Raw genomic sequence first — 14,906 nt, 5'->3', positions numbered from 1 at the left:
TCCGTGTTCGGTTTGCGATAAGGAATTTGGCTTTGAGCGCCTAAAACGAATCTTGAATGATGCAGGGGTAAAAGTGGCAATGGAACCTTAACAAACGGGTGTTACCAAAACCTATAGACCCCAAGTTCTTTTATCAGTTGCCCTGCTGTGATTATGACGTTGTGTAGGCTACTTCGTACAAGCTAAAGAACACTTCCTGTATTGGTGTTGGAAAGTCGATTTATTAATTCCAATTCAAATAGTCTCATTCACAATGATGGGAAGCACTTCTGAACCCGGCTTTGCGCGCAATTTTACAGCCAAAGTCCCCAGCAACCATCGAACAATAAGTTGTTAACTGTCACTTTCGGGGCCATTTGTTTCATGACGTATGTTTTATGCACTTATTTTCCATTTCACGTCCCCCGCTGTTTTATGTCATAGTATTTTTGCGTTGAAACGAATTTACTTCATTGCTCTGCAGAAGCCTAATGTTTCTTGAGGGCAAAACGTAAAAAAATTACAGTTTAATTAAAAGGAGAACGAGTATTTTTGTCAAACACCACATCGGTAGGGCGATAACTTAGCTAAATATGCAACCTGTTTGAAACAACGTTTGTTAAGTATTTTTCGGAATAAACCTGTTCGAAAAAAACTAACTGTTAGGTTGGTTTGGTTAACAACAACAAGCTATATTTTGCTAGAAAAAAGCTTAAAGTATGTTTTCAGGCGCATCCCGACTTGCGTGGCTATGCTACAATGAAACAAATAACAAATATGTTTTCAAGTTGCGTTGGTGAATTACTCGTATGGCGCCACAGCGGATTGGAAAAACACAAGTTGTTTGTTCGTTTGCAGGTATGCAGGCCCGATCTTTCGCTGACAAGGGTGATTGGTTCATGTTTCACTTGACTTGTTCCGACAACGTTTGCTCCATGCGCTTAGTTTCTATAACTCTCCATACTTTTTCGCGTGATTCGTTTCTTACGTTCTCCCATTTCATTGGGGCATAGCCGCCACGTTTACCACGCAGAGGAACCATGGTTTTATTTATAGTCGCCTTGGAGAACTTAGTTCCTTTTTCGATTCATTTATTCGTGCAGTTAAGCTAAATGTCAAAACAGTGGAAATTTATTAGAATCTGAAAAAACTGTTAGCGTAAAAGTTATAAGGATGTGCAATGTGTAAAGACCAAACGTATGAAAAGTGTTTGCAACTTTTACGTTGTGCTCATCTTAATACTAACTCAGCAATCGCGAAGCAATATTCATTATTTTGTTCCGCGTCAAACTTACCTGTTTTGGGGGTTTGCCTAAAATAATTTGATAACGTTGTTGTTGTGACGTGTGTTGCCCTTAATCTTTTACTCTACATAACACGTAAATGTTGCACAGAATTATTTTCTCCCTGTTTTTTTGTGGTTTAATAAGTTTCCTTATGGTGTGAGTTAGTAGGCAACAGTAAAAGGCGATTATTCAAAGCGGTCGCTCTTTATATGATGTAAACGTTGCGCAGCTTTTTTCAGCCACAGACTCGACCAACGCCCCAACGCACATCAACTTAGCATGGGTTTGTTGCCCTCGCCTCGCCACGTAGGCAGACATTTTGGTCGCTTTAGAAAATCTAGCTACTTGTAGTTTCATTCGAAAAAAGTTGAATTTATGCTAAAAGTGAGGAACAATTGTGATTTCATGGGTTTTTGAATAATTTATTTTTGAAATTGGCAATATGTCAAATTTTTACTCAATATAACTGATAAGATTTAACATAATAAGTTCAGTTTTCTTTTTTATAATTCGCAAAATATATGTACCTTAGCTTAATGCAGACCAAGAGAAATGAGAAAAATGAGGAGAGAAAAGAAATGTCGCATATCATGTTTAAAAAACGAAAAGGGAAAAGGGAAAAAGAACAGCGTGGTTGTCTAAATCAAAAACTTACTACTCGCAATTAACCTGAATTGCATGTTTACCATAACTTAATTCGATTTAACTTTACGAAAGTTATTACGAAAGTGCAAACGACTCCCGTATTTATTCGTCTGTACCGCCCTCGTTTATAAGCCGCTCTCGATTGTAAGCCGCATGTTGAGGTGTTTACAAAATAATGTAAGCCGCCCTCGATTGTAAGCCGCACGCTGGAATTTTAGATACGATTGTTGTATCCTTAATACATTTTTCTGTTGTTATATGGTATGACTACTTGCCCATATCGGCTAGTTACGTTGATAACTGTACCCAATGGAACGTATATCGACGTAAAATCTGTACACACATACATGTTTTGAACCCAAAATAATTTGAAATGTTGAAGTGTAGAAATAATTTCGGTATAATATTAAAATCTAAGCCGCCCTCGATTGTAAGCCGTCCTCGATTATAAGCCGCACAAACGGCAGCTAAAAAAAACAATATAAGCCCAGGCTTACAATCGAGTAAATACGGTATACGGACTTTATCGTTCACATTTGAACTTGGCCTTATTGTTTTTAGTTAGGCTACTTTCTGAGTAATGTGTCATTTGCGTCTAATTTACTGAGGTATTTTAATATTTAGCAATAATATGCAAACCAATAATTTGATTTACTTTAGTACTGCAACAATGTTTTTAGCAAGAATAAACTATTTTTTTATGGACATACGGGGGTTAACCAAAAGGGAAATCCCGATTAGTAATTGTTTTCCAATAAATGTTTACACTTTTTACAAAATCTGTAAAATCTTTTTGGGTAAAGTGAGTGTGGCGTCCAAACGTTACTTGTTTTTGTTCTAATCGCAAATTCGCTAGCAGAACAATCCCTTAAATTGTTAAGAGCAAATCATTCACACAATCGTAAAGAATTCTCGGAAATTCGTTTGCTGAGATTTTAGTTTGTTTTAGCAATTTACGAAAGTAATTCAGTTTGCGATGTTTGCCATGACAACGTTTGACGTCAATGCAATAAACTCCTGTTTATTTGTCGCTTTTAGCTGGCACTGTCACGTTGGTAGGAAGTAAAAAAATTAACGTGAAATGCTCCGTAAGTACTGCAGCAATGCAGAACTTGTTAAAGCAGCTGCCGACCATGGTTCAATTATTTTACTTTCGATAGAGCGATCTTACCATAATGTCCACATAAAATCTTTCATTGGTTTTACTTGCTCCAGCATTAGATTAAACAACTAAACCAAATAAGATCTAAACTTACACTCCTAATTTTCCTGAACACATCTAACATGTAGTGATACAATGATTTTTCACACAATCGTAAATTTTTGCGGAATAACGTTTGCAACTGGGATTCCAGTTTGTTTAAGCAATTTACGAAACAAATTCAGTTCTCTGCGCTCTCTCCGTGACAACGTTTGACGTCAATGCAATAAACTCCTATTTATTTGTCGCTTCTGGCTGGCACTGTCTTGTTGGTAGGAAGTAAAAAATTAAAATGAAATACTCTGCAACCTTTCATTACTTGCTCCTGCATTAGTTAGTTCAATAATTTTAGTTCCATAAATGTGTTTTTTGTGGGGTTTAATATTGCCTCAGGCATGGCAGCAAGTGTGCCGATAAATTATTGATTTGTTTTCTGGAGTGTGAAAATAATAATGCATTTAAAGATTTAATAGCTAGTGCGATTTTTGTTATGGCGTAGTGTGAAAGATTGTGTGGTACCTTATAAGCAGGGTTGCCATTAACTTGGACCCTAAAATATGGACAACCAAAAACCTTTTTGAACAAATCTTTGCATTTTTATGAGCCATGACATATTGCATGTCACATTGTTGTCAGAAACAATCTGTTCCAGCAACTCCTTGTTCACAGAAATGGCTTCGTGCATCTCATGACAGCTCAGGTCTAGGTTTACTTGTAGCAGGGATTTGACTTTTAATTGTTGAAAATAAGTAAAAAAGGTCCATTTCTTTGAAATTAGGACAATAAAGACATTACCCTTCAAACTAAGGACGAGTCTTCTAAATAACGAGGGTATGGCAACCCTGCTGATAAGGCTGAATAGACACATCTTATGCTTTAAAATTTTATCACAAAAGATTCGTTTTCAGCCGAATTGCAACAAATTATACGGCTGAAACCGAATCTTCTAAAATTGGCTGATGTAGCTGAATAAATTCAGCAAACCGAATATCGGTCCATCTCTACAGATTAAACCTTTTCAAATTACAGTAATCGCGCTTTCCCATGATGTTACAGTTAACAGTTAATATTTAAGCTGACCCCACCCATATTTGACTCTTATAGCTTCAAGCAACTTCCTCATTTGACATTTAGTGTTAAGTGGGCATGAAGTGATGCTGCTTTTGTAAAGTGTAGATACATATTATTGTTACACCTAATATGTACAAACATAATTGGATGCTGTAAACACAAACAAAAAGATGTCAAAGACAAGGTAAAGTAGCAATATGCTACACTCAAAAAGTGGCATATATTAAATTTAAACACCTTTATATTCATGTTATTGTTTTCCTTGATTGCATTTAATAGAAAAGTAATAAGCTAATTGTTGAAGTCATAAGTAAAATTTTCAACAATAAGGGTTGATTGCTTAGTAGATTTTTGCCAACTGTGGCTACATGGTGGTTTAAAGAAAAGTAATTTTCTTGCCAGGAGAGTTTGAACTGATTATTATTTAATTCAATTTGCACAGAAGTGTACAAAAAAGAACGCTGCATATTTGGTAATGAAAATAAATATTCAACCATGTTCTGTTTTATTTTTACAGGCAATGTGTTTTTTTTTTTTCAAAAGTCTTTTTTTTCTTTGACATATGACAATCTCAAATTGCTTGTGTTTCAGTAAACCACCATCATCTTCTGATGATCAAGCAGCTGGAGAAAGTATCAAAAATATAAGAAAACAAATTCGACAAGCCAATTGGCCTGAATATCTTAGAAAACTTGGGTTTTCGGACAACACTGTGGAGCAATGTGTCAGTAAAAGTGAAGTGAGGTTAAATCCATACTGGATCAAATTGCAAGGTAATCACGTCAGAGGCACTGACTTTTAATTTTTCTGGGTATGCCACATTACATGACATCATTTAGTGACATACCAAAGAGATAAAAAAGGAGAATTTCAATGACATTTTATGTTACCAAACTATTAAAGGACTGGAGTCGTTTAAATGCAAGCGATCAGTAGAAGGTCTGTAAACACAGCATCTAATAACATCACATATAAACATCACTTAATCACACTAGTGACGGACGGCCAACTTTAAGCAACAATAATCTTACCGGAATAATTACACAGTTCGGTTCAGAATAACACGGGGTTGGACGACGGCGGAATTCGCGTCTGAATACAGGTTTCATATATAATCAAATCCAAAAGTTTAACAACACAGTTTAAACATATGCTTACCGGTCACTAAATGTACAAGTCTCACACTGGACGATTCAGTTTCTAAACAGCATAATTTTCCTGTTCGTTACACAAAAAACAAACATAATTGACCAGTTAAAAAACGCATGCAGACGCTGTAAGTTCCAGTCACTAATAAACATGAGGCGTTCTCGCTTACAAGACGTGATACCAACAAACAATGCCAAAGTTATGACATCACAATCACCGATAGTGTGCCAGACAATTTATCAGGTTGCACAACACCGCGTCATACACAGGGATCAAGGCTACTGGCGGGAAACACAGAAAACATAAACATATGTACAAGGCGATGTAACAGTATGTATAACACTTTTCAAATCCTAAATTAGATTTTATTTTTTTGTGTAAGCAGATGAACAGGGTAGACTTATTATTGGACTGGAAAAAATGGTAGCAGAAGAGATATTTACTTCCAAACGAAATGAAAAAGTTGATCAAATTTTGGCTTACAACTGGGTCAAGAAATCTGTTGTGCGAAGTAAGTTGGAACTATTTAAAGTGTGTTTTGAATCAGAGAAGAAGTAAACCAATGATTCTTAACCAGAAGAGGCTTGACTGCTAGATTAGCATGTGCAGATTTTATTTAAATTAAGCCATAAACTGCATTGCATTATGTGTAAGAGAAAAATCCTCTCAAAATTACACAACACAATGCTAAAACTGTAGATTAAAAGATTTTAAAACGTCTGGTAGCTAATTATGGGTCCCCTTACCTAAAGAATGACCCAGTGGTTCACCAACAGGCCCTCAAAATGTAATTTTTTATAATCTGCTTTACTGAATAAAGTACATAATTAAGGAGTTTCATGCTGTGTTGGGTAGTGCGATGTAAGGTACTGTAAAGAATTTTTAAACTTTTTATTTGATTGGCATAAGCATTTGCAGTATATCTGCACTGTAAACCCATGATTACATTTACTATTGCTAGTGTGAGCAATACTTGAAAAATCTATTATTGCTTCATATTTCTATTTCAGATCGCAACCGAGCATGGTTCATTTATGATTTTTTGAGTCAATATCCAAGTGGTGACTTTTTTAAAGCAAACATTGTTCGACTTAAGTTTCAACTCAACGAGGATCAAATCACTCAAATCGAACATGATTATGAGGGAAACATTAAAGAACAACGATACCACATGGTCTTAACTTGGATGAAAGCAAAAAAACTCAGTAAGATTTGTTGTTGACTTTCAATTTTTACAGCATCACATGTGAGTATAAAAGCATTTGACCTATATTGTCTGTTTGTCTCACCAGTCCAGCTAATGACAAGACATAGGCTGTATTAGCTGGTGTTGCCATCTAATAGCACTCCAGTTTGTTGGGAGTAACATACAGATAAGCCATGCCTTGACTAAATCTGTTTACTGCCACAACTCGGCATTAACCATAGCTGCTGAACATATGAGACATTATAGGTCGAAATAGTGTCACATGTGCACAAGTTTAAACACTTTAAACAGTTATTTGTCCAAACTGGATTAAACTTTCCATTATCTTAGTTGGTAAAGCCAAACATGGTAGCAGTTGCTAATGTTTAAACCCTTAAATTCAGTTCAGATAAATCTACAATAAATGGTAAAATAAATGATTTTTTGTCGGGTTATTAACAGCTGACAAATATAACTTCAATTTTTTTATTTCAATCAGTTTACACTTGTTGTAACTTGGTTGCTGTAAAAATGAATGTGACTGTTTACATTAGCAAAAGTCAACAACACAAAGATCTAACCATGTTTTGTTTTAGATTCTGTGAAGAAAGTTGCAAAAGCTCTAAAACACATAGAGCTTGTTGCTCCTGACATTTCCAAATCAGAATCAAAAGCAGCTGGATCTTCAACTAAAGGTTGGTTCGTTTGTACTTTTAAAAAACTTATGATATTTGTGGGTAAGTTATTCATAACAGATTAGGTCTGCAAGGGGTGTTGTAATGAATTAACACAATCATCAAAGCATTTGTTTGGCAAAGTATAACTGCGACAGGCACCGGGTGGAAGTTAATACTACTTGACCGCTGTGGCCAACCAGTATATACCACGTGGCTGCTGTGGCCAACCTGTATGTACCACATGACTTCTGTGGCCAACCTGTATATACCACATGACTTCTGTGGCCAACCTGTATATACTGCATTACCACATGGGCCAACCTGTATATACAGCAGTCATGCAGTATATGCAGGTTGGCCACAGCAGTCATGCAGTATATACAGGTCGGCCACAGTAGTCATGCAGTACATACAGTTTGGCCACAGCAGTCACGCAGTATATACAGGTTGGTCACAGTAGTCATGCAGTATATACAGTTTGGCCACAGCAGTCACACAGTATATACATGTTGGCAACAGCAGTCACATGGTATATAAAGGTTGGCCACAGCAGTCATGCAGTATATGCAGTTTGGCCACAGTGATGATGCCGTATATACATGTTGGCAACAGCAGTCATGCAGTATATACAGGTTGGACACAGCAGTCATGCAGTATATACAGGTTGGTCACTGTAGTCATGCAGTATATACAGGTTGGCCACAGCAGTCATGCAGTATATACAGGTTGGCCACAGCAGTCACATGGTATATACAGGTTGGCCACAGTGGAAATGCAGTACCGTATTTTATGGACCATAAAGCGCCCCCAATTATAAGGCGCACTGTCAATAAATTGCTTTGATTAGTTTTTTGTTCATACATAAGGCGCACCGGGCTATAGAACGCAACGTATTTTAAGGAGTATGGGTTACTGTATAACGCTCATTAAACAAAGCAATTAAGCACTACTTGGTCCATACATTAGGCGCACCAGCTTATAAGGCGCATGATCAATTTATGAGGAAAAAAAAGGATTTAAGTTTCGCCTTATGGTCCATAAAATACGGTATATACAGGTTGGCCACAGCAGTCACGCAGTATATACAGGTTGGCCACAGTGATGATGCAGTATATACAGATTGGCCACAGCAGTCATGCAGTATATACAGATTGGCCAGAGTGATGATGCAGTATATACAGTTTGGCCACAGCAGTCATGCAGTATATACAGATTGGCCACAGCAGTCATGCAGTACATACAGTTGGGCCGCAGTGATGATTCAGTATATACAGGTTGGCCACAGCAGTCATGCAGTATATACAGGTTGGCCACAACAGTCATGCAGTATATACAGTTTGGCCACAGCGGTAATGCAGTATATACAGGTTGGCCACAACAGTCATGCAGTATATACAGTTTGGCCACAGTGATGATGCAGTATATACAGGTTGGCCACAGCAGTCATGCAGAATATACAGTTTGGCCACAGTGATGATGCAGTATATACAGGTTGGCTACAGCAGTCATGCAGTATATACAGGTTGGCCACAGCAGTCATGCAGTATATACAGTTTGGCCACAGTGATGATGCAGTATATACTGGTTGGCCACAGCAGTCATGCAGTATATACAGTTTGGCCACAGTGATGATGCAGTATATACAGGTTGGCCACAGCAGTCATGCAGTATATACAGTTTGGCCACAGTGATGATGCAGTATATACAGGTTGGCCACAGCAGTCATGCAGTATATACAGGTTGGCCACAGTGATGATGCAGTATATACAGGTTGGCTACAGCAGTCATGCGGTATATACAGGTTGGCCACAGCAGTCATGCAGTATATACAGTTTGGCCACAGTGATGATGCAGTATATACAGGTTGGCCACAGCAGTCATGCAGTATATACAGTTTGGCCACAGTGGTGATGCAGTATATGTTACTTAAACACAGTGTCATTTGAAGTTTTTTTTTTAATTTTAGCTGACTCATGTTCAAGTGATGATGAATCAGATTCACAAAGTTCATCTGAATCTGACTGGAAAGAGACAATATCAGGTTGTAACTTTCTTTTTAAGTATGTTTTTATTTAGATCCAGAACAGTAAAAAAAACTATAATTACTAGTGATGCACCAAAGTTTTGGTTGCCTGAAACATTTTGGTCGAATACGCTACTTTCGATGTTTCGGTTTCGGCCCGAATTTTTTGAAAATTCGACGAAACCTAACTTTTTGATTGCATGAAATTAATGCCTAAACTATCGTTTTTTTTGGAAAATTCGACGAAACCTAACTTTTTGATTGCATGAAATTAATGCCTGAACTACAAAACGTCCTAAATTACCTAATTATGGTATCACTAAATTACGAGACACGTTGTCCGCAAAATATTGCAAGTTTAGTAAAGCTTCCAGATGGTGTAATAAGTGATTTTGATTTGTCAAAATGCACTTAACTTGTTGAAAACATCCGTAGTAACATGGGCGCAACTAGGGGGGCAGGTTCGTCGGCATGCCAGGTCCCTTTTCTATCGCCGTTATTGCGTATAACGGCTCTCGTACAGCGCCAAAAACACGTTCGTTCACATCAAAGCTAAAAATAACTTGAAAATGACAGAACATGGCACCGGTACAGCAGTAAATCGCTTCATCGGCATGTATTGCGATGGTAAAAACGAAGTTTCTGCGATGTATTTATACAACAACCTAAATAACCGCAACAACGATCTTTGTTGGAACTTGAAAACGTATTTACATGTAAACACACAAAAATAAAATGTTTATCGGCGTGGAGCTTCAGCCAAAAATCTTTCCACAACTTGTTTGTAATTTATGTCGACGTCTCTATGTAAAGCCATCATTGCAGATCACAAGAAACTTACACATAGTATGGTACAGCACTAGTAGACAGCTTAAAACGTTAACGTGTAAACACCTCGTCGAACGAGTTTATATGTTACGAAACAATGCCTTTGTTTAAAACGTCAATATACTATCACAATGGACTTTGTGACTTACAAGTGTTACTTTTTCACGGCATTCGAAGCCGTACAATCCAAGGACGAATCCCAGTTTTTTTTATATTATTAGTGGAAAAAGCGTAGTAAACAGTACTTTAGGTTCGGCCTAATTCGGCCCTCGTGGCCGAATATTCGGTTTCGACCCAAACCTTTGTAGGCGGGTTCGGTGCATCACTTATAATTACCAATAATCCAAATCATTAATGGATGTTTAATTGAAATTATATATTTATTGATAAGACTCTATTATTCATGTTGCTGATAAATGGTTAAAATCATACCAAATCAACTAAACTAAACTAAATAAATATAATACTTTAAGGCCCCAAACCATTAAATTGTATCCCCTAGGTTGCATATTTAAGTTGTATATGGTATTCAAGTGTGAGTGTAATTGTAAAACTCCTCCAAAAAATCCACTGACAAGTAGCCCCGTAACTAAATAAGTTTATGACATAGCAGTTGCTAATGTGTGATTTTTAAGCATTAAATGAATGCAATGGGTTACAAGGATCATGAGCTAAAAAGTGTTGTAAGCTCTCTGCTACCTTTTATTAAAATAGAGAATTTTAAAGTTAATAGTGTAATTTTACCAACAACCAAATATGTCTAAACTTCTAGCATTGGTCAGAAAAGACAACAAAGGAAAAACATAGCGGCACTTTTTATTGTTTAAAAACAGTATTACTTGCTCTGATGTGATTTTGATGCTTAAAATTGTTAAGAAGCAGTTTTATGGAGACCGAGCATAAAAACAATGCTGTTGCCATTGACTACTAGCACAACCGAGTTGTAAAAACTGTAAAAACATACCTTTCAACAAATCAGCGTAATATTTTTATGTCACTAACATTTTTTGTGGCACACCTTTATATACTAAAGGCTTATAAACAAAATAATTCCTAGTTAAAAGTGTGTAAAAAGATCCATTAGGTGTTGCACATTAGTTAAGAATTAAACAACAAACACATTACGCAGTTGATTCATTGTGTGAAAGAAATTCAAAAAACACTCAATAGCAAAACATAAATGAGACAAGCAGCGCTCAACAACAGACTCTGTGTGACATAATGTGATCGGGTTGTTCTGCTCACTCAGATTAAATTAAACACAAATTATTGCAGCCACATAAATGGATACAAGTGTCAAATTCTATCATGAACATTATACCAAAAATACACCTTCGAGTTTTAACACTGTTTTAATTCCAAACCGTTTAAAATCCAATTACATCTTTAAAGACTTTTGAAAGCAAATCATTCTATGAAATTGCAGCAACACATTTGGGTGAAATGTTGCAACTACTTTTGCACTTTGGTATGATTTTAACCTCAACACAAAAACAAAATATAACAGAAAAACATAAGAAAAACAACTATACATTAATAAAATGTTATGGTCATGATAATAGAAAAACAGAATCCACTGATAGTAATTGACTGTGTTTCAAACAGTTTCAGAATTGGAAAAACAATCTTTGAAAGAACTTTGCCTGAAATTTGCAAAAGCAATAGCTGACAAAACCAACTGTGTCCCTCTGCAAGCAACAAAACAAGAGAATGTGAGTAAAGAAGAATTTGGAAATACAAGCAGCTGGTTGTTCAAAAAACAAACTGACAAAAAGAATATACCTCCAGAAAGTTTATTTGAGGAGGCAGCAAAAGCATGTAATGATAGAGTAAAATCATCACATGAAACAACCAACAAACAGCAGCAAAATGTGGCCGGTCTAACAGGAATTGCTGGAATAGGAAAGACCACATTTTGCAAATTTGTTTTAAAGCATTGGATTGAGTCACATCCACATTCATTTGTGTTCTATATTTCCATACGTGATGTTGATTTCATGGAGAAATGCAATCTTTTGAAGTTCCTTCTTGTGTCCACTGATCATGACTACAAATTCAAACCAGAAACAGATGATTTAATTTTAAATGAAATCAACAAATCTTCGGACACACTGATTGTCATTGATGGGCTTGACGAAGCAAGAACAACACAGAAATTTTCCGAAGATCCATTTGGCATGTCACTCCACCAAGAAAAAATGCCTTACTGTATCCTGATGAATCTGCTGAACTGTCGCTTACTTCCCAATGCAAAAAAGTTGATTGCTTCCCGACCAAATGCCTTTCTGAACTTCAACCCACAATGCAAGCCAGTATTTTTGCTACAAGTTTTAGGCCTGAGCAAAGAATCTCAGAATCTTCTCTGCAAACAGTATTCCAAAAGTGAAGAGCAACAAAAACATGTCCAAGATGAGCTGGAAAAACAACCCAACGTATCTGCATTGTTGTTTATTCCGGTCTTTGCGAGATTGATCATTCCATACTTTGTTGACAACCTGGAGTCAAACAAACCAGTTTTATCAATTTCTGACGTATTTCTGAATCAACTTGAGCAATGGCAGAAAAAACAAAAATTTCACACAGATCGGAAGCATTTAAAGCAACTAACCAAGCTGGCTTTTGATGGTGTTGAAAATCGTCAATTTTCATTTCCCAGCCAAGATGTCATGAAACATGGCATAGAAATGAAATTTATTGAGCCATTCATGTGTGCTCATGCTAAACATCAACATGGTATGTTGGTTTTGGATGGGGAAAAAAAATTTTTCTTCATTCATGCCACATGGCAGGAGTTTTTGGCTGCACTTCATCTCATGGTGTTTGCATCCTATGAGGAATTCTCCTCCAAGATTCAACAGATATTCCAACAAAGTTCCTGGGAGGTGGTTGTCCGCTTTCTATTTGGATTCTGTCATCAAAAAGTTCAAAGAAAACTGAAAAAATTATTTCCAGACTGCCTGAAAATGGACAGAAAGGGAAAGGTTGTGAAAACACAAGTCAGGAAGCTTCTACCAGATTTGAGTGAGTTATTTTCTGATATCCTCGTAACTGCAGCAGAATGTTTCAACGACCCCATAGAATCAAAATTACACATAAACAAGTTTAAATCAAGAGAAAAAGATTCCACACTTTTCAACATATGCAGTTGGGCAAATGAGGCCAAAGATGATGATTTAACCAAGGCTGTTGCCAATTCCCTTCCCAACCCATTGTTACTATCAGAAGATTTTCTTCCCCACCAAGTAATGAGTTTCTGTCATGTCGTATCAGCTGCTGAAGAATCTCACATACTTAATGTGGGGGATTGGCAGAAATCATCCACTTTTACTGGACTGGGTCTACATACATTACTGAGCACCATTCAGCAATCCACACACAAAGTAAAAATCTTTAAATTTATTTTTGACATAAAAATGTTACTTTTATTATAATTATGGGTCCCCTTCCCTGAAGGGGACACATATTGATTTTACTCAAAATGTTTTTTTTTCTTTTTTTCTTTTTTTTTCTTCTTTTTTTTCTTCCCAAAGTTTGTCCGACTCGTTTTTCCATCAAATGTTTGATGGATTTGGCTGAAATTTACACAGATGGTAGATATATTAATGTAGATGTGCATCCCACTTTGTTTTTGTTGATAACCCCAGTATTTACCCCGTTAGCCCCCTGAAATGGGTATTTTTCCCATAAAGTTTGTCCGACTCGTTTTTCCTTCAAATGTTTGATGGATTTGGATGAAATTTACACAGATGGTAGATATATTCATGTAGATGTGCATCCCACTTTGTTTTTGTTGTAAACCCAGTATTTACCCCGTTAGCCCCCTAAAATGGGTGAGTTTTTAAACAGTGTCAGAATTGGCTGAAATTTGGATTTTTTGTATAGTATGCCATTTATAGGTGTCGATTGTTGTGTTCAACCCTGTAGTCCTAACATTTGCCCCACAAGCCCCTAAAGTGTAAAACATATTTGTATTTAACTGGGCACCACAAACGAAAGATTTCGTTTGCGCAATAGTGTTACAAGGGCAACCAGTTGTTTGTTGCTCGTTGGTGGGTTGCTTGGTGGTCGTTTTTTTCGCCATGGCAGTTAGGGGCTTGTTAACAGCCCTATGACTTCAGAAACATTAACGGTTGTTGCTCAAAACACCTCTAGTGGTTAAAATTTTAAACATTGGCAGATTGGGCTGAAATTTTGCAGTACTATTCATTGAGTCATTGTGGTTTTTACATATTTTTTAGTTTGTGTGTCGAACTCAATTAGTTGCTCTACTAGCCCCCTAAAATGGGTCAGTTTTTTAAAACGTTAAATACGACATACTTCAAACAATATCTGGGGTGAATCTAATTTTATAGCTTGTATTCTACATAGTATTATTATTTAAGCCCAGTGCCGATCACTGTGTTTTACCTTACATCACTCGACTTTCTCATGGTTATCTCTTGAATTGCAATATTTTAAACTTTACATGAGTGGGGACCCATGAGTTTTTGCCTGCAGAAACGACTAAAGTTATAAAAGACGATGGCTAATATGGGACCCAATACAAAATAAGCATAGGAAATATATTTATGTTTTAAAATAGGTTATAGTGTATATGCAAGGGCAATATGTGCTAAGCCACCCTTCTAGTTTTATAGTTTGTATTCTACATAGTATTATTATTTAAGCCCAGTGCCAATCACTGTGTTTTACCTTACAACACCCTACTTTCTGATGGTTATCTCTTGAATTGCATTATTTTCAACTTTGCATGTGTGGGGACCCATGAGTTTTTGCCTGCAGAAACAACTAAGGTTATAAAAGATGGTGACTAATATGGGACCCAATACAAAATAAGAATAGGAAATATATTTATGTTTTA

General features: G+C 36.5%; 1 protein-coding gene and 1 long non-coding RNA gene across 2 annotated transcripts in view; one reads left to right on the top strand and one right to left on the bottom strand.

Moving 5' to 3' along the window:
* The first annotated feature begins 4,227 nt into the window (after positions 1-4,227).
* LOC145230734 (NACHT, LRR and PYD domains-containing protein 3-like) overlaps positions 4,228-14,906 on the top strand; it is a 46,603-nt gene continuing 35,924 nt past the window's right edge. Inside the window, exons 1-7 of the mRNA XM_080096247.1 lie at positions 4,228-4,366; positions 4,774-4,955; positions 5,714-5,842; positions 6,342-6,536; positions 7,114-7,212; positions 9,161-9,235; positions 11,651-13,425. Coding sequence (XP_079952373.1) covers positions 4,353-4,366; positions 4,774-4,955; positions 5,714-5,842; positions 6,342-6,536; positions 7,114-7,212; positions 9,161-9,235; positions 11,651-13,425 — 2,469 coding nt within the window. The 5' untranslated portion in view covers positions 4,228-4,352. The remainder of the gene's footprint in view (positions 4,367-4,773; positions 4,956-5,713; positions 5,843-6,341; positions 6,537-7,113; positions 7,213-9,160; positions 9,236-11,650; positions 13,426-14,906) is intronic.
* LOC145230746 (uncharacterized) lies at positions 4,735-5,717 on the bottom strand. The gene is made up of 3 exons (XR_013860750.1): positions 5,341-5,717; positions 5,214-5,274; positions 4,735-4,805 (listed from the first exon to the last, which is right to left on the bottom strand). It is a non-coding gene; the product is annotated as an uncharacterized LOC145230746 (long non-coding RNA).

The sequence above is a fragment of the Phallusia mammillata genome, chromosome 5, assembly GCF_965637545.1.
Source record: "Phallusia mammillata chromosome 5, kaPhaMamm4.hap1.1, whole genome shotgun sequence".
NCBI classification, from domain to species: domain Eukaryota; kingdom Metazoa; phylum Chordata; class Ascidiacea; order Phlebobranchia; family Ascidiidae; genus Phallusia; species Phallusia mammillata.
The sequence above is the reverse complement of the archived record's forward strand: the minus strand, read 5'-3'. Positions and strand labels throughout refer to the sequence as shown.